The sequence below is a fragment of the Saccostrea echinata genome, unplaced genomic scaffold, assembly GCF_033153115.1.
Source record: "Saccostrea echinata isolate AGI-Se365-2 ecotype Australia unplaced genomic scaffold, CSIRO_AGI_Sech_v1 ptg000002l, whole genome shotgun sequence".
Lineage (NCBI taxonomy): Eukaryota > Metazoa > Mollusca > Bivalvia > Ostreida > Ostreidae > Saccostrea > Saccostrea echinata.
The window spans coordinates 12,196,334-12,219,600 of NW_026889751.1; the positions used below are offsets into that span (position 1 = coordinate 12,196,334).

General features: G+C 32.7%; 1 protein-coding gene across 3 annotated transcripts in view; it reads right to left on the reverse strand.

Moving 5' to 3' along the window:
- Positions 1 to 879: 879 nt before the first annotated feature.
- Positions 880 to 23,267, reverse strand: part of LOC133172915 (alpha-mannosidase 2x-like) — a 38,833-nt gene continuing 16,445 nt past the window's right edge. The window contains exons 1-4 of one of the 3 annotated variants that reach the window (XM_061307767.1): positions 20,244 to 20,386; positions 17,465 to 17,569; positions 5,894 to 6,504; positions 880 to 4,622 (exon numbers count right to left, since the gene is read on the reverse strand). In XM_061307767.1, the coding sequence (XP_061163751.1) occupies positions 1,869 to 4,622; positions 5,894 to 6,436 (3,297 nt within the window). In that variant the 5' untranslated portion in view covers positions 6,437 to 6,504; positions 17,465 to 17,569; positions 20,244 to 20,386 and the 3' untranslated portion in view covers positions 880 to 1,868. Of the gene's footprint in view, positions 4,623 to 5,893; positions 6,505 to 14,351; positions 14,857 to 17,464; positions 17,570 to 20,243; positions 20,387 to 23,267 lie in introns of those variants that run through there. The other 2 variants (XM_061307775.1, XM_061307757.1) reach the window with 2 other exon arrangements.

Consider the following 23,267-nt stretch of genomic DNA (forward strand, 5'->3'; position numbering starts at 1 on the left):
GCAGTTCTAAAGAAGAAGATTTAAAAAAAAAATCCTAAATATTTCAATGTAAAACTTTGGTTTCCTATTGTGGCCCAACCTTACCCCCAGGGGACATGATTTAAACAAATAAGAAACTTCCACATAAGTTTCAGCTTTTCTGGACCACTGGTTCTTGAGATTTTTTTAATGACCCAACCCCATTTTTTCCATTTCTTGATTATCTTCCCTTGTAAGGGGGCTTGGTCCTTCCTTTTAACAATATAGAATCTCCTATGCTTTGTACCAACTTTGGTTAAAATTGACCCAGTGGTTCTTGAGAAGAAATTGAAAATGTGAAAAGTTTACAGGTTGTGGAACGACTGACACTGGGTGATCAGAAAAGCTCATTTGAGCTTTCAGCTCAGATGAGCTAAAAATTATTTAATACTTTTGATAAAAATTTTTTTGGGAGTGTTACTTTTAAGTTTCTGGGTATTCTGTTCTTCTAAAATTTATTTTTGAATTGGCTACATTTTTTTGAAATCTTTTGAAACAGATATTTTTCTGCATCAGATTGTCTGTTAAACAAAGACATTTAATGAATAACCAAAAACAATACAGATGAATATTGCACTCAAAGTGAGTTAACAATTTTGAAGTCGTACATTCCAAGCCATTTTGACAGTTGTTGGTTTGTTGCTGTAATGCAACTCCCAGGTTCGTTTTTGTATTAAGCTTTCCTATGTAGGTGTAACATGACAAAGCAACTGCAAGTATCAAGTGTTGTTGACTTGAATTAAAACATTTACATATTTTTGACTCCAGTAACTTTGAAATAATTTTATAATTATCCATAGGATTACAATACTTACTTAAGCAAGAGTTATGGAACTTTCCTTAGAAAACAAAAAAAGTAACTTCGTTTTCCAGATCATTTATTTTTATGTATCAGTTCAATGACAACCATACAAAGAATTATAAGAATATGAAATATGTAGCAATATCACACATGATTTCATTTGATATTTAATATAACACTGCAAACTTGCATACAATACCATGACCATGCAAGCTCCAAGATGGTATGAAAACTTAATTATGGGGTGGAATGTTTGAATCAAAGGGAAAAAAAATAGGATCAAAATGTGTATACACAATAAAATTTACACCGTTTTGTTTGTTGCAATTAAAAACACACACAGCAACAATAATGCAAAATATTTACTCTCATACATATACATATATATTGTACAATAATTATTCCTATTAAGTTCATATGCACCATAAATATTTTTAAAAATGAAAAAAAAAAATGAAAGGCCAAATATTTAAAACATTAAAATAGTTAAAAACTGGTCACTTTATTTCTGAATTTATGCTATGAATTAAAGGGTTGCTGGGACAGCAAGCATTATTTGGTTGTACAGATAGGTATACTTGCAGTGCAAAGAAATTTTCATATTTAGAATATACACATTAAATTTTTGCATTCTAACAGAAAATATAAAAAGAAAAAGAAAAAACCCACTAATAATATGATAATATGTCCACTTTCTGCCTTTGAGGCTATATCTAGATATGGCTGTCTTATCTTAATGAATATACATTTATGATTGACAGCTACAATCTAATTTATCACCATAGAAATGAATATGAAAATGAAAATATTGCATTATATTATATCTTTCATTTATATTTTAAGTGAAATGCTTGATTTTAAAATGAAATGTAAATTTCTATAGCTTCTGTTGCTATAACGACTTCATAGATTTACTTGTTTTACTGTTTAAAATAATCCTTAATAGATAATCCAATTAAATAAGTCACCAAGTACTATTAAATCATGATTCACAAGATATTTCATCAAAGTTAAAACATTTGCAATAATCTAGTTCAACATACAACTGCTACCTATAATTATCTAGTGAAAACTGTACAGTTGTGAGTTCCATGGGTGGAATGTTTAATTCTGAACTGGGTAAAAGTGTTTGCTTATCATACATGTGTGTCAGAGAAACCTCTTTAACACTGCTCACAGACAAGTCTTTGAAAATGGAAGTTAATGATACTGAGGAACCTAAAGTACATTGTACATCTAATGTCGGGAAGCCACACTTGTAACCCCTGCGATGCAACACTAAACTGGAATTAGTATAGTCTAGTTCTGAGTTGACCAAGTTTCTCAAATGCACTAGACTGATATCACAAGGCAGTGGGGAGGCCACCGGTAGGAATTCTTTCCTAAACATGTCTGTGGAGACAGACGTAAACAGTTTAATGATAGGTTTCTGTAATAAGTCATTAAGTTGCATACTTAGAATGGTTGGGAATGTAAATGATTCTAAACTGCTATGTTGATTTGAGATCTGCTGAGCATCTGTATCTGTTGCAATGTCTTCTCTGTATTCTATTTGTATTATAAAGTCAGTTTGTGTTGGTCGGTTGTCCTGTACACCTTCCCCGAGACCTCTGTCATCATCATACATTAATTTTCTGTCCAACATGACCTCAAACTGCCCAGGGTGAAGTCCAGCAACTCCATGTGACTGGGCACTATGGACAGTCAGTCTCCTATGGGCATCCTCTACAATGCCCATGTTGGTCACTGGGAAATAATTGGATTCAACATAACGATTAGGGTTATTTTTACGTGCAATCATCTGGAACCCATTTTGGTCAGTAAAAAAGACCGAATTTCTAATGTCAGTATTTAATCTCATGATAATTTCTGAGTCGTCAAGGTTTTTCATTATGTTACCATTCATGTCCAAGAAATTCTGCACATGGAGACCATGGGCCTGTTCAGCAGCTAGACTGAAGAGCTTCACACTGTGTCTCAGATTCGGATGAACAACTTCTATCTGAGACATAAAGGGGCCCTCCATTACATGGATAATGGGAATCCCTAAATGAAGAGGTTTGGCCTCTCCGCTTGGGTAGAACAAATATGCTCCACTTCCTTGAGATTTGTAGTGCATGAAAGACAAATCCATTTTGGTTATGTTTCCTGTCCTTTTATCTTTCAAGCTTGTCAGTAAACCTGTCTTAGGATCAAATTCTGCTCTCAGGTACTCATTTTCAAGAGGAATATTTGTCTGATAACTTCCAGAATATCTGGGCTTTTCTCTCTCAAACACCAATTCTGGAGCAATGTTAAACTCCATGGAATTGAAAATAGAAATTTTTGCTGGGTAAACAGACTTGATTTCTTCCTCAGCTTTAAATAAGTACACAACATCCAAAGATAAGGCAGCTAATTTTTTCAGAAAGATGATCTCAAATTCACTATGATGGACTGATGAACTAGTTTGCCAAACTGGATTGAGTTGATAGGGAATCTCTTCATGATCTCTTGTTTTGACAATAACTTTATCAGTGTCTACCAGTAGAGAAGTCAATTCTACCCTGGCTTTTGCCAGCGAGTTAAACAAAATGACAGGAACTCCTGTTTTAGTAACATGTATCACTCGTTTTTTAGTTACTGAGTCATATGATGTTTTTACTTCCTCTGGCTCCAGTATCATGGGCAGCTCCAGATCTCCTCCTGTCAGGAGAAACTGAGCTGAATTTGAAATAACTTTCTGGGTAGAATTGAAAGAGTGGAAAAGTTTATTTTCATAGTCCTGCATTACATACTCTTTTGCGGTTCCTGTGATAGCATCATGGTGCAAAAATAAAGCTAGGTTTCTCCGGGACTGTTGCAGGAAATTAGAGATATCATGATAAGTATGGTATTTTACATTCCATTTTTGACTATAGCCTGTTACTAATGTATTCAGGACATCGGCTGCATGTAAATTTCTTTCTACTTCTCGACTGAATTTCTTGGCATATGGTCTTGTGGTAAAATACCCACTCCAATAAGCATTGCTTTTGTCAGAATAAGGGAAAAAGTCACCAGAGACTGTTGGGAAATTTTTATCATTATGTTGTTTTGTTTTCTGCTTCTCAGATTTTCTGAGGATTTCAAAATAGTCTTTGAGTGTTCCAAACTGTACATCAATCCTCCAGTCTTCTCTGGCATTCATGTACTGTATAAGCATGTTATAATTCTGATATTGCTGGTCCCATTCCTGAGCTGAATCATATCTGAAGTCATCACCTAACGGAACTAGAATTGTGTCATAGTTGTAAAGACTGGCTTTTCTGCGATATTGCTCATAAAGCTGCCTTGCTTGCTCTTGAACATTTTTCAATGAAATTGGTTCTGCAAAAGTTTTCCTGTATTTTCTTTTATGAACTTGAAAGTCAAACATCATGCAGATATAGGGGTTTGGCCCACATGTGTGTTTAACTGTATACAGCATGTAGGGCATCACATGACAAAGAATATCCAATGATCCCTTGATGTCCCAAGGTTGTCGCCATAAAAACTCCAAGCTCTTTTTCTGAGCCAGGGAGCCTTTTGTAGCTTGGTGTATCCGCTGAATGACCATATTCTCTAGTCCTGCTTTTTTCCACAAGTATGGTACGGTGCCTGAGTGGCCAAATGGATCAATGGCCCAGCTATTTTTGGGTTTGACCTGTAGATTTTCCATAATCCACTGGTGGCCTTCCATCAATTGGTCTATGATTGAGTAGTAGGATGTTGAAGCTTCATCAGGCATCACCCATCCCCCACTAACAATCTCTAACTGTCCGTTCTTTATCAATCTTCTTACCTGAAAATAAATTATATATGTATATGCATTTACCATTAACATTTTATCTTTGCTTTTGTATTTCAATTAAAATTGTTTCTAAATCTTTTTGTTTTCAAATAGCAAGAATTTCATTTTTTTTCTTCAACATTCTTTAACAGGAGACCTATAGGCCACAATGTTGACAAGAGTCACCTTGGCTCTGCTTTCTTCAAGAGATTATTTTCAAAGAGTTTCTTTTTTAATATTCAAATTTGAATTCTTGATCCCCCTTCTGTGTCCTCATGCTAGCCCCAAGGGGCCAAAACTTTTAAATTAAACTGAATCCACAAACATGGGAGTGCTGAATATTAAAAATGTTCATGTTGCCCTGCTGTTCTGAAGAGAATTTTTGTAAGATTTTTTTCTTTATATTTCATGTAGTAAATATTTAATCCACTATTGTGACCCCATGCACCCTAACCAAAAAATTCATGATTCGAACATACTTGAGTCTAACCTACATGGGGATACTTGCATAATAATATGACTAACTATAGCCCTTCTTTTTCTTAATATAATTAAAAAATATATTTTTCCTTATATATTTTTTTATTTCAAAATTTGGTCCCCTATTGTGGCCATATCCTTGCTCTGGAGGCCAATATAAGAATAAATTTGAATCTTAAATACATGAAGATAATTTATTTTAATATCACTACCTGCAGCAATACTCTTTAGAAAAGACTTATAATAAATATTTTTTCCTATATTTTTCTATTTAAAAACTTTGATCTCTTGCTGGCCCCACCTAGCCCTGGTTGTCATCATGTGAACAAATATGAATCTTCAACAATGAAGAAGCAAACAAACAAGTTTTCTATTTTCTGTCCAAGTGCATGGTTCTTCTTCAGATTTTTTTTAAATGTTAAATATGTCTTAATTATCTCCCTTTGAAAGAGGTTATGGCTCTTTGTTCGAAAATATTTAATTCCCTTCACCCTAGGAAGACTTAATTGTAGAAAGCTTAGTTAGAATTGGCCAAGCAGGTTCTGAAGAAGTTGAAAACATAAAATACAAATGACACATAGCAGACAAATGCCAGACACTCTATGATTAGAAAAGCTAATAATATCTTAGTTGAGCTATCAAACATGTATGAAGCATCTCACTTTGGAACAAATTTGCTTAAATAATGAAGTTCAAATATTTAAGAAAACTGTATTAATGTTGAATCATGCTACCACTGCTTACTAAATTTCATTCTTCTGACTGTTAAATACCACAGGAAAGTTTAATATTGTATACTGCACCTGAACTTTCATGTCATCTTCCAGATCATTCCACCAAATATTGAGAAACACTGCCTCCGCCCACACAAACGTCATGTTGGGGTACAACCTTAATTTATCTACCATGTTGTTCAGGATATTTTTGGTAGTGTACACATAATACTCTTCCAAAGTCCGCAGCCATCCTGCATCATTATGAGAATGTGGCATCACAATGACCTTCAAGGGTTGAAGTTTTGAACCATATTCTCTTCCTGGGGTCAAGGTTGGTAGGATATAGTCACCTCCTGCTCCTAAATCATAGTTGTTCTTCAATCGCAAATCCACCAGAGAAATATTAGATTCTGCATTCAAGTGTTCATACAGGGAGCATTTTTTATTGTTAATACTTAAGTGGTCATTGCTAACATATTTAAGTCCCCTCAGAGGAGATTCTCGATATGTCAAATGATGGATGCCTTGGTTGCCCTGGATGGTTTTAGGTACATCTCCCAAGAACAAAAGGCATGTAGCTACCAGGAATAGAAAAGCACTAATGGCAACCAGTCTTTGGTGAAATTTCATCCTGTCATCATTTTCTTTCCCAAGAAACCAAGGGACAATTGCTGTTCTGTCATCGGACAATTCTGGTTCTGGAATGAAAGACAAAATGAGATGAATTTATATCAGTGCGCTTAAATACGTAAAACAATTTACCCAAATCAATATTTCTAACATTTATACACTGCTAGACAAAAAAGTCAACATTTTTTAAAGCTATAAAACCATTTGGGAAATTTAGAGCAGTTCCAAAGCTACCAAAAAATTGAATGATATAATTAACACAAATGCTTTATCTTACCAATTAAAAGTGAGCATATTTCAAGATAGTGGCTAGAAAGTATATTGGGTTTTCTTGCAAATTTAGTTTCTATTCTTTATCATTTGGAGAAAAACCATCTGTTGAGTGGTGACACAATGTTATAAAAGACTCCATAAACCAGAAATTTCAACATTTAGATCCACGAAATAAACCCCGTGTAACACTTTCATATTAGATAAAAAGACTCAACACAAAGCGGGCATCAGAGAATGAGCAAAAATATCTCCTGTTTCTTATTTCAAATGTAATCTTTGATGGAACCCAAACCTTAAATATTTCATGGAACTAAGAGATTACAAAAGAAATATAGCTATTATACATACTCCAAATTGGAATCAAGCACTGATGTTCAAGATTTGAAGTCAATATTTAATCTAAATTTTATAGATTTTATACAGTTTATACTCAAAGAAACAAGTAAATTTTGATTTGCGATTTAAAAATAAGATACAATTGACATTAAGTGTGCATTTGTGAGAGAAACATTTTAATGTCAAGGGAATTCCAAGAACATAAATTTTATTATTTCAAGTGGCAAAGATAACCAAAATAGATATAGGCCGTCGTAACCAACCTTCTAACCTGTAAGAATTCATCAATCTTATGTCATTATGTCATTTTAAAAACCATCTCCATATCTATGTCAACTCATAGCAGATAAAGTTGTTAATATAATTTACTTAGTTTCATATTGGTGTCAAAATATCTATCTCTATTATATATATATATATATATATATATATATATATATATATATATATATATATATATATATATATATATATATATATATATATATATGTGTAAACATGTAAAAGATTCATACTTCTTCTGATTTAGAGAGGGTATGGAGATTTATGTTTGTGAAGTTGTATTTAAATTCTAAAAGTTAAAGACCTGGTAACTTTGCATGAGAGGGTCCTTCCTGAATCATGGCTTTCATTGAAATGGATTTTTCAAGATAAAAATGATTTGTTGATTGCATGTTGTTTTACTTCTTATTCAGCCTTATAGAGATGTCACCTGCTTAAGGTGAAGTGCAACAAATTTTGACCTATGCATAGTTTTATATGGCCACAGCAGCCAGGAATCTTTATTTTGCCAATCATTTTAAATGTTATACTACCTGTGACTTTCAATTCAAATGACAGGCAGTCGGCAAAGGAAGTTACTTCCTTATTCTCTTCAAAGAAAAGTACAGGCTTTCACCTTCATCCACTTCTCTTTGCAAACCTTCATGTTTTGATTCTGGATGAAGGCAAAAGCTTGTCCACTTCTCTAAAGAGAATAGTTCCTACCTATGTTAAATGCCTAATGTGTGAATTGGCACCAAGATCATGAATCATGCACTCAACCACTAGGCTATCACAACCAGTATAAATGATTGGTGTAATCAGAACTGATTCCTAACTTCTATCTGTATTAAAGCCATAACCTCTTTTTTACTCAGAGATCATGAGAGTGATCTCATAAAATGACACCCCTGCTACACAGTTCCTTCTAGTGACCTTGATCTCAGGTCAGACATAACCTTGATTTCATGTCAGGCATGACCTAGATATAACCTTGATTTTATGAAAGGCATGACCTTGATCTCAAGTCAGGCATGACCTTGATCTCATGTCAGGCATGACCTTGATCTCATGTGCTTTCAATATGACTGAAACAAAGTTCCACCTCTATTGCTGGTGATCTTAAACATGCCCAAATGACCTCGAGTCAGGGTCCCAATACATTAATTTAAAGTCGAAGAGAATCTTTTGCAAGCCTGAGCCTTCAACATATTTCTCTTCCAAAACTACAACCCAGACATGATAGCACAGACAGATGAGGTCGTTTCCATCTAACCTCTTCTCAATTATGTTTTTGTGTAAATTTTATCATACAACATTGTCTATTTATAGAACAATTTGTTCCAAAGGACAGTGTCTGTTAGATGTCGTTCTCCTCAACTGGTAGAGACCAGGACAGTCTAGCAGTTCTTATTTTACATGATAGGAATACATCTGCTCAAAATTTCAATGAAAATGAAATAATGAGATAGAATTTGTATAAGTTGTGAAGATCTACTGCAGAGTGTTTGGATGATGGTCCTCCACTAAGTATTCCTGTAGGACAATTACAGAGCATTAGGTTTATGTAGCAAATAATTGTACACACACCATTAATTGTTCATAAAGCATACTATTGTTGTAATTTTGCAATTTGTGTATTTTTTCTACCATCACGTCATGCAAAAGAGACATTTGGTTTATAATGTGTCTTGATGTTTGTTATCTTCATCAAACCTTTGACTTGGAAAGCTAAAAAAAAATGACAACAGACCCATCACAGACCTTGCTTAATTTGCCAGCTCAGTCCAGAAAATGACAATTTGACACCAGCCAAGAAAAAGTGTGTCATTTCAGGAACTAACAAGGGGGCAATCTCTGTGATGGCTATAGAAGAAATAGCAACTTCACAAATTTGGGTGATCAATTATTAGCCAAGTACGGTATGACCCGAAAAATCTTGCAGACTGGGAATATTCCTGTCTGAAAGACGTGCGACTAAAAAAAATTCTTTTGGAAGTGGCCAAAGATTTCTGTGAAACAAACCTCATCTTCTGCAGCTAAAAATGAGCTTCCTTTTGTTTATGAATATGAAAATAATTGACCATTCAGGCAGACATAATAATTCTGTAGAACAATGGGAATGAATAATACAATAATTGGAAAATCCTCTTTTCAGTTCCAAAGAATATAAATGCAAACTAAATTGTCCTCCTAGGAACATTGCTTTCAATAAGCTTACAGGAGAAATCAATCAATGCATTAAAATTTATCAGCTTATTATTGTAATGTCATTTTTCAGTTCTTATGACTAAAGTGTGAAGAGTTTAATTACAAGTTACTATCATGACTATGGTATAAACAGTAAATAATTCAGGAATGCTTTATGAGATTATGAGTTGGGAATGTACTTTGGATCCTTGTGAGCAATAGACAACCTCGATATATCCAAGGTCATCAGTAGTTTAGTTTCCACTGATTAATAGCTCAGATGAGATCACTGTAAGGAACAGCTTATAAGCAGCTAACCTTGTGTAAAACTTCATTTAATTGACATAAAAGATACCAAAGTTACATCCGGTTGTACAAAACTCAGTAAGCCCTCTATAAATCATCAAGCTTGGCCATTATATAAACAGTCATGTCTCTGAGAACTTATCTAAGAAGAAAATCTTTACATCTGAGCCTGCTGGCATAATGGTAAGGAACAGTGCCATTAAAACCTTCAGATACCTGGGGCTTCTTCTCTCTTGGCAGTCTCTAGTCATTCACACATCTTTCTTTCTTCCCTCCAAATTTTGTTCTCTCTTTTCTTTTCATTTTTAAACTTAAAAAAGAAGATTTTTTAAAACAGAGACTGTTCTTCCTCAGCATTACTGATGGTTGAGAGAAACTCCTGTGAAATATTGGGCACAAAAATATCAGAAAAATCAGCACAAGGTGAAATATCAGTGAAATTCTTCTAGCGACTGTTTATAGTTTTTATACAATGCAAACTATGACTATAGCCAAAATGTCCTGACTATGCAGCTTCACGCTATATCCTAGATTTATACAATTGTTTATCAGCTTATAATATCACAGACTACTTACATGGACAAGTATGAAATAGGCAGATATTAACGCTTTTTTGCACGTCTTTTGTGACCAATAATGCTTTAAGCTGTCTTGATAGTTTTTGCAACTGTGTGTATACTGTTATTGTAGAATACAATGGAGAAATGGCCAGTCTGCAGTTGAGTCCCTCTGTTAGCAATATTTGAAACCAAATATAGAAAACCCTCATTAAAAACACATAATTTTAGTTCTTGATGATTTGAAACTGACCAAAATATCACCTATTCAAAATGCATTAAAATCATATCCTAAGATTCATTTCTTTAAAAACTTAGTGTTAAACCTGTTTATCAGAAAGTATGAATTAAACACAAATAAAAATGAAAAAAGTCTTGGGGCCCCCTGTGCCCTTTCTGTTGGATTCCTTGAGGGTAATTGCTATTTCCTAATATCCACTGTCAAAATAAGTAGGAAGTGAAATTCCCAAGAAACTAGACTTTAAATGAACTTAATAAAATACTTAAGCATTGATTCACATCGTTTCAGGTTGAAATGATGCATATCGTATAAAGATAAAATGGCTTGCCCCTAAAATACAGATCACTGCTGTTTGTATGGGTGAACATGTGTGTTATTTTTATCTCAGGCAAAGGGAAAAAATTGGTATGAAAATTTTCTGATACCAATGCTGAACTCTAAAAGCCTGATTTTTAAAACATAATCAGATAAATGCTGCAGTGATCTGCTGAGTGTGATTATTTCATGGGTTATCTAGATAATTCCGTGCTTCAGGTGGTCCCTGCTCTTAAAATTAGTATAATGATATTAATTAAGCAATTTCTTATGATGTTTATGAAATTATAATCTTTGTAAAATCTTTAACACAGTAAATGCTGGGATATGATCGGATTAAAAGGATATGCACCCATTTCTTTCTGCAAAACATGAAAAGAAGTGAAAGAAACGTGTCTACTGATAATAATCATACACATGTATTTCTGTAGACAATTTGAGTTTGAAAAATGAGGACTTCATCAATGCATTTGTTTCTTCCTCTACACTGAAACATTTTTCTAGCTTTTTTCTATTCAAAAGAAGGGGGGGGGTTAAAGAATAAATGATCTAAAAATGAAAGCAGGTTAAGTTTTAAGTAAATACAACATTACGGATAACCTGGCTAATACAATGCAATAAATATTCTTCTGATTATTTTTCAGGTGACATACCAGGGCATTTCATTATAGTATAGTCATCATTCAATGCATACTGAACCTGCACTTGAGTTTTTAAAAAATTATTTAATGTTTGAGATATAAGGAACATCTTGAATGAAAACTACATAGAGCTTGCTCTTCAATCAGAAACAACTGCTTCTGTACCAATGCAACACAGCAACTTTACAAGATCCACTAATTAATTTACTTCTTAATCCCAGTGACATTTAGCTTAATCTAGGATAAGCCAGAGTCTTAAAAACTACAAGAGCAAACCCAGGGCAGTAAGAAAATGGGAGACATAAAATAATTCTAAAATACCTCTTTGGCAGGCTATATTTTTACAGATAAGACTATACACATAGAATACAGTCAATAAAGTTCAAGGTAATATTGGGACTGGACAGTTGCTTTATTTTTTAAAACCCATACGGGAGCTATTTCCTGCCTGGTAATATCATCCATATGTATAACTACAAATAATTCATACAATCTTTAGTGCCTACAGTGCATCGATCATACTTCCATTGTATCATTAATGACACAGAGTTCCTTTGAGAAAAAGATAGAAAAAATTCTTTCATTCCATTAACTAGTTTAATTAAGGTCACTAAAACTAGTTAATTAATTCTTATGTATTTACTATCCCATACTTTTCACAGAGGCACTGCTCTTGCAGCATACCAGAGGTAATTACACCAGATCTTGACATGCAAATACTATCTCCATTCTTTCACTGCATCATTAATATTGCACCCAGATTCTGATACAGCACCAACTCTCTGATACAAGCCATCTTTTCATCAAATTAATTAACTTTTGCCACCACTAAGAAGGACAAAAAAGGGGGGTTATTGCATTCAAATATAAGTGTGTGAAGAACATTGGTTTAAACCTTAAACCATCCTCAGAAACCCCAGCAGACTAACAAAAATGTTGCTGTTCAATCCTCAGCTAAAAATCTTTAAAAGTCTTCTGTGCACTATGCCTCTTGAATTACTCATACTTTAACTTAATGCAATAAGCATGATTTAATAGAATATGCTAAAAAGATCTTGATAAGGTATAGTTGTATGAATGAAGCCAGTGTTATACCTTCAATATTTTTACATAATGTGCATGTTTAGATTCAATGTTCAGTTGTTAGCTCAGCAGGAAACAGGCACGTGAGTTTCCAAATATAAATCAAGTTTTGAAATCTTTGGAAAAAAGATAGATATTGAAGGTGAATGAGACTTTAAATATGAAATTATACCAGACATATGTGAGAAGAAGATACAGAGATATTATGCAAGCATGCATACTGGGCCTTATTGTGAGATTAGGGAGAAGGATGGGCCCTTCCATTAGAAACAGTACCCCCTGAGGATAAGGTGATAAACACAAGCCCTGATAAAAAGTTATATAAATAGGAGATAACTCGTGGGAGATAGGAGTACAGATAATTTCTGAGAATGAACATGTTTTCCTGGCAACAATCAAGGGCCGAAAAACTGACAAGTGGATCATTTAAAATTTTCAACATTAAAAAAAAAAAATTCCAAAGATTTTCCAAATTTAAGCATTTTTTAATATCCATCCTCATTGGGGCTGTTTATCTACTTGTTAGCAGGTCATCAGTGGATTTTTTTTTAGAATAATTTTCAAATGGTGCATCCCATAATGAGAAAGAAGTGATCACATTTTCAGTGATCAAAATCTTCAGTCACAATTTCACATTGGGATAGGAAAGAGTAGGCAGGATTGTTCAACCTTGATAATGGGCTTAGAGCCTCCAAAACTTGTATTTTAATCAAAATAGATGATGTCAACCTTAGAATAAATACAATAAATCAGAATTTGTGAGGGCGATACATTACATCTCTTCACATTCAATAAATCTAACATTTTTATTCATTATTTATTTTTGTCAGAACAAAGTGAACCATTTGAAAATGATTCAATTGTATTTCCTAGAAAAAAGACAGAATACTAGATAAGACTTTTTTTCTACGGATCCCAAATAGATTAGCTTGAACACAGAATTTGATAGAGACACAGCATAGGGAATTACTGATAGTTCCCTCCATTACTAAAATAAATAGAATATGTGTTCCTTTCTTCACGGACTAGATTAAACAAACATTGAAAATAAAAAACAATATTTTATCAGTTTAATCTTTTGATCTTGGGATTTTTTTTAACCTATTTTCCTGATTTTCTTTTTAATTTGACAGAAAAAAGTTCTGTTGCTAAAAAGTTAATGAAGTTACTTGTTGGAAGTCTGCAAGACTCTACTTATACAATCACCAATGATGAATGTAAAGTGAAGTTTACAAGACTGCTTCATTGTGAATCCAATTCATCCCTACATGATAACTGTGGATCAATTACTTAAAAACATCATCTCAAGTGAGATTTATTTAAAGGCTGGTGACCCCCATCTCCAAACTGAAGTACCAGTAGCTAGATCACAATATGAGAATGTAATCTATTAATATTGAAAATAAAGTGTCAATATTTTATAGCTTTTCCAATTTCAAAACCAATATCTATTATAATGAAATTACTTTTTGTTTTGCAACACACATTTCAAGTAGTAAGCAAATATTTATCTGAATCAGAATAATTTAAAACAAAGTACCAATCAGAAAGCAATTTATAAGCACTAGCTATATACCAATATAAGCTTATTTTTAACTAATAAATTAGCCACCAAAAAAGAAAATCGATTTTGTTTAAATCCATCAATAAAATACAGATGAATAATTAAGTGCTCAAGAAAGGATGATAAAAAAAAATTGTCAAAAACCAACCTGATAATTTCATGGTGTCTGAAGCCATCCCTTTTAACAAAATTCCTTGAAGTTTCTTATCATTTTCTTCACACATGTCATTCTCAAGGGATACAACAAAAAAAGCAACTTGGGATCTTCAAAAGTAAATCAAAGTAGACGTAAAAAGATATTCCACACAAACTTTATTCTTTAATCACAGTGGCCCTCAGAGTCATTTTCTTCACATGAAATGCCATTACAGATTCAACAACTAGAGCGGAGTGTCCTGATTCAACCTCAGAAGTAAGCTGGCCAATGAGATCAGATATTCCCCACTCCCCAATATATGTATTCCCTTTTCTTGTTCTTATTTATTTGACCAGGATAGAGTTACAAACAGACCCACTTCTAGAGGAGAGAAAACAATAACACGCTAGGAACTGATATCATCTGGAAAGTTGTATTTTCCCTACAAATGCACATCTGTTCTATGTTGGAAAATACATATTTCCCTCCTAAAAATCTTCAAGTGAGGATATTTTTCTTTCAGAAAAAATCTCAATATTTATATCTCTGGCTCTCTAGGATTGGAAGGAGAGATAAGCCTGTTGCCATGTCAGATTTCTGATTGGCCCTCTCTGATTTTCAGTCTGGAAATGAGGCTTTACATGTGTTTTAACTCTGATATAATCATTGTGATGCAACTATTCTCACCATGAGCTAATTTACTTGCATTATCATATATTGTTTGGTACAAAAAATTAAAATAATAATACAACTTCTTGTATTAGCAGAATGATAAATTTAGGCTAAAATTTTGGAGAGGAAAAAACTCAAATTAAAAAAAAATAGAAAAGAGGATAACTGCCAATAAAAGAACAAAAAATAAAATGAAAGCATCTGATAAAATTCATAATATAACCCAGAACTCATGCATTGTTCTTGAAAACAACAAGGTGTCTACCATCTTGAAGCTCAGAAACCATCTGTTAAATTTACAGGATATATAACATCGCTAAAAAAGATTCCTAATAGAAATTACCTGAATTTTTGTAAATACATTGTCATGCTTTTGTACTTTTCAATGTGAACAGATTATAAAAATTTTAATCACTTTCTCAAAACACTTTAAAAACCTGCAAGAAAAAGAGAACTTTTCTATATAAAACTCTAGCACACTGCTCATTTTTTGAAGCCAGAAGATTGCACCAGATTGTTTTTGTGCATGTCTTTCTTCATCAATGTGACAACAGTATCAATAATGGATGAAAAACCAAATCCTCCAGCAACCAATACACAGGACAGAACTTACTTATTATAACTATAAGGTACCCTTCACTGACATTAATTCTGACAAGTTTGGCACCTAAAGAGAAATAAAGCTACTAAGCAGCAATAAATGAAACAAAACAAAATGAATAAAAAAGACAACAAACCACCATATCAGCTGACAAAATCATTCATCACTGCAGATCAAAAGGAAGTCGGCCATCTTAACATTTTATGCTGTATTCAATAGGCTTTACAATGCTGCCGATTCACATGTCTGAGTGTAATATGTTCTTAATACCTACGATGGAAATAATAAAAGAGAGCACATTTCCTAATGCACTCACAATACCATCTAATTTTGTTGCTCCTGCCGGAAAGATCATAAAAATTTTATGACCAACAATATTGTCAAACATAGAATACACTCCGTGTTGTTCTTTCTATATTTTTTTTTATATCTTGCATGTTCAAGGAATAGTTCAATGTGGGTTAAGTTTTTTTGTTTTTTAAAATCCTTATGAAGCATTTATTTTTGTAGATACACATGTATTGGGTACAGAATTAATAATTGTAGTCAGTGATCAATAAAGTTGAAGAAATGTTTTCAACTTCTATAAAAATTGCAAATCTGTACACCAAAACTGCATTTCGTTGGCATCGAGGCAAACAAAAAAAAACAACAACAACAAAAAAACAGAGTTCTGTATTGCTTTGTCTGAAGTTTGTAACTTTCATTAATAACATAGCTATAATATATATATATATATATATATATATACATGTATATATATATATTTAAAACATTGCTGTGACGTCATGCCTTTGTTCTTCCAGTCTAAAAATTTACCTGTAGCCGTCCGATAATAATAATTAACAGTCCAATAATATATTATCGGACGGCAGTGATAACAAAATCAGACAGTAGTTAAAAAACAACAACTAGAGTGAAATCAAGGTTTAATATGTCCAGAAACCAAAAAAAAATTAGGGAGAAAAAATTCAGGGAAAGTGAACGCGATGAAATTCAGTTGTTAAAAATAGCAAATCCAAGAAGAAGAAACTGGAGTTTTAACCTTCCTCAAAAGTAACACTTTCCATTCAGTTTTTTTGCAAAGCGTTTTCTATACAGCACTGTGAATAAGCCAGTTTAAATCCATTTCTGATAAAGAACCAGTCTGCGAATCTCTTCATTTAACGAGGTTTGTTCGCCAATGACCGCACTTTTAAAACACAAGATTTTCATTATATCATCCAATCAAAATTTTAGATAAAAATCCGCGTTTTTACTTTAAATGCATTTTGAAGATATCATCCAACACTGTATTTGTATCAATGTCAAACGCACTTAATAAAAAATATTCCGAATCATAAAAAAAATCCTTCATCACCTGACCACTGTGCATAGTTCCTGCTAAGCGAAACGACTGCCATTGAATGAATGAATGAAACAAAAAAGTTCACTCACTGGTTTTACTGTCTAAAGAAAAAAAACTTTCTCTTTTCTTTTGTCTACTAATTAGATGGTTTCAGGTAGAAAACTATTGATGGCTGAACTCCTATTGTGTAATTATCGGACTCCTCCAGGTAACTTTTGGACATTTAAATAGCAATGTTTTAAGTAAGATATATGCCTCATACAATTCTGTATGTAAAATTATCAGACTGTTTTCGGCCCTAACGGGCCTCAAACAGTCTGATAATTTTTCATATAGAACAGTATTCGACATATATCCATTACATATATAGGAGACCATTTATTTCCCACTTCTTAAATCATAGTCTTATAGTCTTAGTTGGGTTTGGTTTTCAAGTGTCTGTACCATACATGCAATAAGAATCTTCCTTGGTTGCTCAAGTAGCATTGACCTCGAGACTCTTACCAATATCATCCTAAGCCTCAGCTGATGGACTCCTAACTGACCATATATCACCCAGGGCAGCCATGAACCTTACAGTCACCTTACTGCCTGCTGTTATTATATTGTCTAAAAAAGAAAATAAACATCTCCACCAAAAGTGTATCAAACAATATGCTAGGCATGTGGTTATCATCAGAACCAAAGTGTAAACTGGCTTTTATGATTTAATGAGTAAATGGCTGAAATAAACACATCTACGGCCATTACTGTTCTCCGACCAGCCGAGTTCTGCAATGGGAAGTGTCAGATTGACATGGGAAAACATGCTTTAACCAAAAAATGGTTCTTAAACAGACAGAAATGACATCAAACAAACAGCTCTTTCTTTGTTCATTAATTCTGTTGGCAGGGGCTGAAGTTCAGGAAAAGTGACATTTTATTACCTAAAAAACATGTTAATTTGTGCAGTATCTATGTTACTTATTAGATTCCCCTAAATCTAGGAAATATTTGGCATTACACTCTAAACCTTTAGAGATAAACCTGGCTTGTACTCTAATTTTACATCTGCCCAATTGGCTATATTTTCTGTGGCTTAGAAAAACATAACCATGACTCTCAAAATGACAGTTTCTTTGATATATATGCTGATCGACATTTTTCATATTTGTTCCATGATCCATTTTTACTCGACAGAAGCTGTTTTTCTTTCTTTGAGAATCCTGCCAGTGCATCTGTTATTCTAACTTAGGACCACCCTTTAATTACTTCTTACACCTTGGCGTCAAGAGAAATACATGTTGTAAACCAGCGTAAAATTATGTTTTTTTCTTGTTTGGCTGCCATGTCATCTTCCAACTGATCTAACTTCTTTTACATCTATCCATCTCTGCTAAGAAAAATAAACTTGTTTTTTTTCCATGTCTAAGAGCTACACTATAAGCACGCTGAAACAAAGAAAATATATCTTTTGCTACACCATTTCTATCTCTGATTACATACATCAACACTTCGTAATTCTACAAAAAAAAAAAAACCAAAAAAAAAAAAAAACCATAGACTGTGTCAGAAGAGCGATATTCTGTGATGATCAATGTGGGTTATTGTTGTCAGTTCTGATTGAAAATTCTAAAAATAAAGTTCTTGAAACTTAATTCTTTTTCTTGCTTCACACTAAATGAATTAACAGTTTTGTAGCTGTCATCCAGTGGGACTCCAATTAATTCCTAAGTAAATTGCTTGCATGGTGTCACTGTCTTCCACAACTTTACGAGGTAAACAGTCTGGCCTTAAACTAAGGCTACAATGGGATCATCAGATAGCAGTTAAATATTTTTGTTGCTTTGGGGAAGAAATCCTTTTAATATATACTTAATGAAATTGGAAGCCCCTGGACTAGACAATATGGCCTCATGTAAATAAATAGATATAAAAATGACAACAGAGAATAGCTGTTATATTCATCAAAAAAGTCTTATATTATGAAATTAATGATGACATGCAAGGTTCGTCTGAAAATCCCCACGGATTACTGAGAATGTATAGCAACAGAGGGAAGAAAAAAAGGATAAATCAATGAAATGGTCTTTTGAATCATTTGTAATCTTTGTGGTACAGGCTGTAACTAATGCCCTACCAAAAGATGAATAAAAAAATGTTGAGGGCAATTCTTAAGCCTAATTAGTAATGGTAATTAGGTGTAATAATCTGGTCTTAACAGGAATAGCTTGTGTGAGGAAAAAAGGACCAACCTAATTGATAATAATTGGGATGATATGATTTAATAACTTCCAATAGTTAAGTTACAGCTGTGTAAAAAAAAAAAAAAAAAAAAAAAAAAAAAAAAAAAAAAAAATCTTCAGGCTTATAGTACAGGTGAGATTCCATTATTTGGCACCTATCAACACTGGAGAACATCCTGCAACATCCTCCTAAATATGTATTTTTTCTTATCTTTTTGGTGTATACTCCTTAGAACTTCATTTAAATCACACATTTGTCTTAAGCAACTGGTGGGGGATATTAAAATTTTCATGAAATTGGAATATTTAATACCGAATAATGAAATACATGTATTAAAAGTAAAGGAATCAAAATGTTTAAGTTCCTTTACTCAAAAGTTTCATAAAATTATAAATTACAAAATTGTGAGAAAAAAAATGAAATGTCAGTTTACAGAATTTAATGAGCAACAGCTATAGAAATAGCTGATTTCTACCAATTTGGATGACCACTTTCCATTTTGAGCTTATATTACTTTGCACTTTTGAGAAAAAAACACATTGCTGACAAGTTGCTAGAATTACTGTTTTCACAAAGGTTTGGGGAAATTTAGAGCATATTACAAACACATTAGATAAGATCTGAGTCAAGTAGCTGGCTACTGAAGAAAACTTGAAAGTTGTGTGAGAAATAACAACCCACAACATCTGCTTCCACTCGCCTTTATAGTGTACAGAATCAAACAAATTTTTAGTATGTCTTAATTGCAAATAGATTTGATATTTTAACTGACTTCAGGGGGAAAAAACCTTTAAATTTGTGCCAGTATTTAATTATTATGCTCATCATGAACATCTGCTTGCATAAAAATGACAGTTTCTTTACTATTCCATGATCCTTTCATTTAGATTAGCAGGATATTATGGCTCTATTCCTGTGAAAAACTAGCATTCAGATGTGCATAACTACCCCATAAATTTCTAAACTTCAACAACTGCATGCAACAGAACAAATTAATGCCTTACTTGAATATAGCACCAAGATCTTCAAGATTCCACAAAATGTATTTATTTCTTACCTGCTAAAAGCAATGGACAACACTACAAGAGAGTCCTTCATCCTAATTAATTACTCATATTCTTGTATAAAGTCATCAAGAACAGCTACAAATGACAGTTACTTCATCAATAATTGAAATGCATGGGATACCCCAAAGGTGATCAAAGTCACTGTTTCATGTCTCCTATCCCTGTGCCATTGTAGAGAACAAGAATTAGTGACTGGCGACTCATTATTGGAAAAATAATGTGTTACGCCTCTAGATCCTTGTCTTTCAGCCTTTTGATATTTTAGGGAGCAAAAGAGCCTATATTGTGTGGACAATTGAAAGATCTCTTTATTTTTCCCTCTCATTTGCAATTTACTCTTTTTAAAAAACATTCAGAAAGATACGAAGAGAAATCATGCAACAGTTTAAATGTCAATCAAAAATTAACTGACTACATGCATTACTCATTTTCAGATCAAGATTATGAATGTAAGATGTCTATATTTTATATGAGAATGTCGTTTTGAATTTACTCAAATTAAACATGGAGGCAAGGTTTATCAATCTGTATGCATGTCATTATCCTTACAATGATAACTTTGTAAGGGAAAAGAATTCCTGAGATTTTTCACAAGATTCAATGACACAATTGTTTGTTGTTACATAAACAAATGGGCATGTAAATCTGAAGAAGGAAATCTTTGGATCCAAAAACTATGCAACATTACATATGGCTGCTTCTTTTTAAAATCACCATGAATCATAAGAAAACGCAAGGTGCTGAAATAATTGTATAAAAATACCAACGAAACTGAGGGAAAACAACTGCCTAGTTTATAAAAAAGACAGTATATCTGGTTTTATTTAAAACTGTGTACATCTGAGAAATTATGTTTGTTTTGGTTTCACGTCTGGTATTTCAAGATGTTATAAAATTTACTGCAAAGCTAAAATGTAAATATTAGCATCTGCAGTAAAATTTTCCCTCAACATTCAAAGTTTTTAAGCATATATTTTTGAAATTATATAAAGAAAAAAATCTTTTGAGTTCTTATTTCTCATCTTCATTTTTTATACTAAATTATACAGTATGATAAATTAATAAAAGTCAGTTAACTCTTGAAAATGTACTAATGATTTATATTTTAAAGTAAAAGTATTTTATGTTGTAGACAGATTGCATATTGCGAAAAATTTGCACGGAAAATCAGCAGTGCTGTGATCAAACAAATCTAAGGTTCTAAAATAAGATTGTTCTGGAAATAAAACCCATTTAGCAGTTCCTGCCAATATCAATTTCAACAGCTTTTTCAAATCTTTAGGGGGAGGTACACTACAAAAATACCATAATCATAAACTTGCATTAAAAAAAGAGAGAAAATATTAATATTGCAAACCACAGCATTTTACTCCAGTCTCTGGATAATTCTTAATTAATGCTGTATGCTTCTGATAAAAAAGGCCACTTTATAGAAAATTTAAACTTGGAGCACAAGTTCCTGGGATGAATAAAACACATAAAGATTACTCTGAAATGCCACGATTCTTGATTCTCACTCATCTCATTCAATTAGGCTTATTACACATCAAACACAGCCAAAAAATAAGGCAGTTTTTATCTCTGCAACGGATTTAATAAAATGCTTTAATTAAGACAAGTTTCACATACCAACATGTGAGAGGTTTTGAAGAGTTTTTGATTATTGAGGTCAACATTTTAAATTTATTAGAGAAGATGATCTATTTTTTTTTTTTTTTTTGTAATGCTTTTTGTTTTTTTTTACTGGTAGATTTTTGATATACTACATTTTACTTGTGAAAAAAAAAACATAAATATGTCAATGCCAAGCATAACACCAGAGCAGAATCTTTGTGAAATTCTACATATATCACAAATGCTGGTGGCTCACTGCTCTATAATGATACATTCTTCTTGGAAAAGGTTTCAGTATCATATTTGTCATGCAGTGAATTATTTACAAAATAATGATCATGGTATTGTCTCTTCAGAGCAATTTTTAGGTGCCATATCTATTCTAACTCTATACAGACTATTGTTGCTGTTAATAGATCAAGCAAGCAATGCTTCAGAAAGTCTTCTTTGAAGAATTTAATTTTTCTTTTCTTTAAATATATTTCATATCAAATTACAATCAGGATGTGCAACATCATTTGTTTTCTGAGTTTATCAATAATTTATGTATAATGTACCAGTAAAGTAACTTCACTGGTGATCCACAAAATACATAGAAGGCTATAGAATATTTTAAAATTGACCTTTCACCTAAATATTTAATTTACAATTTTAGATACTGTACTCAAATATCATGGATAATTATTCAAAATGCCAAAACTACTATACTTATTGCCTTCTTGTTTTGAAAAAAAGTCTTTTAAATATGCAACAGCAGATCTATTTCTTTTTTTACAGTTCAGTTTTACAGCCTCATGGAATGGAGGTGACTGTTGTTTCAGACAGTCTGTTTCTGAGGCAGCATTTGTTCATGTTTGTGTCCCTTCAACTAGAAATAATGTAAGGTGTGTTTTTACATGTATTTTTTAATCATAATTCTGTGTGATACATGTACTTTTTGTTAAGTAAGTAATATTATGTTTTAGTCAATTAGCCCCCTCCAAAACTTTAACCAAAATTTAACCAAAAACAATTTAAGAGGTACTATAAAATCATTTATTTTTCATGGAGTTAAACTTTCATGATTTGAGGAAAGAATATTGGGTTTGTGGGAATTTGATTTCATGGTTGAAGAATAAACCTGATATTGTATTTTGAAATATTAACATATCGTTGAGGACATGAAGTTTTGGGTCTCTACAACAAAAATTTAACCCCCATAAAAACTAGTGCTTTTACGGTATATCTTGGCACTCTTTTGGATGGGACTCCAATGCCACTTTATGTTAACACAATTAAACAAATATGTTAATGTTGAATACTTCAGATGTGTCTAAGTTATAAGGTGGTCCCAACTTGATCATGAATTTGACATTAAATATCTTGAATTTTCAGATATCTACAAGTTTTTTGAACTGCCA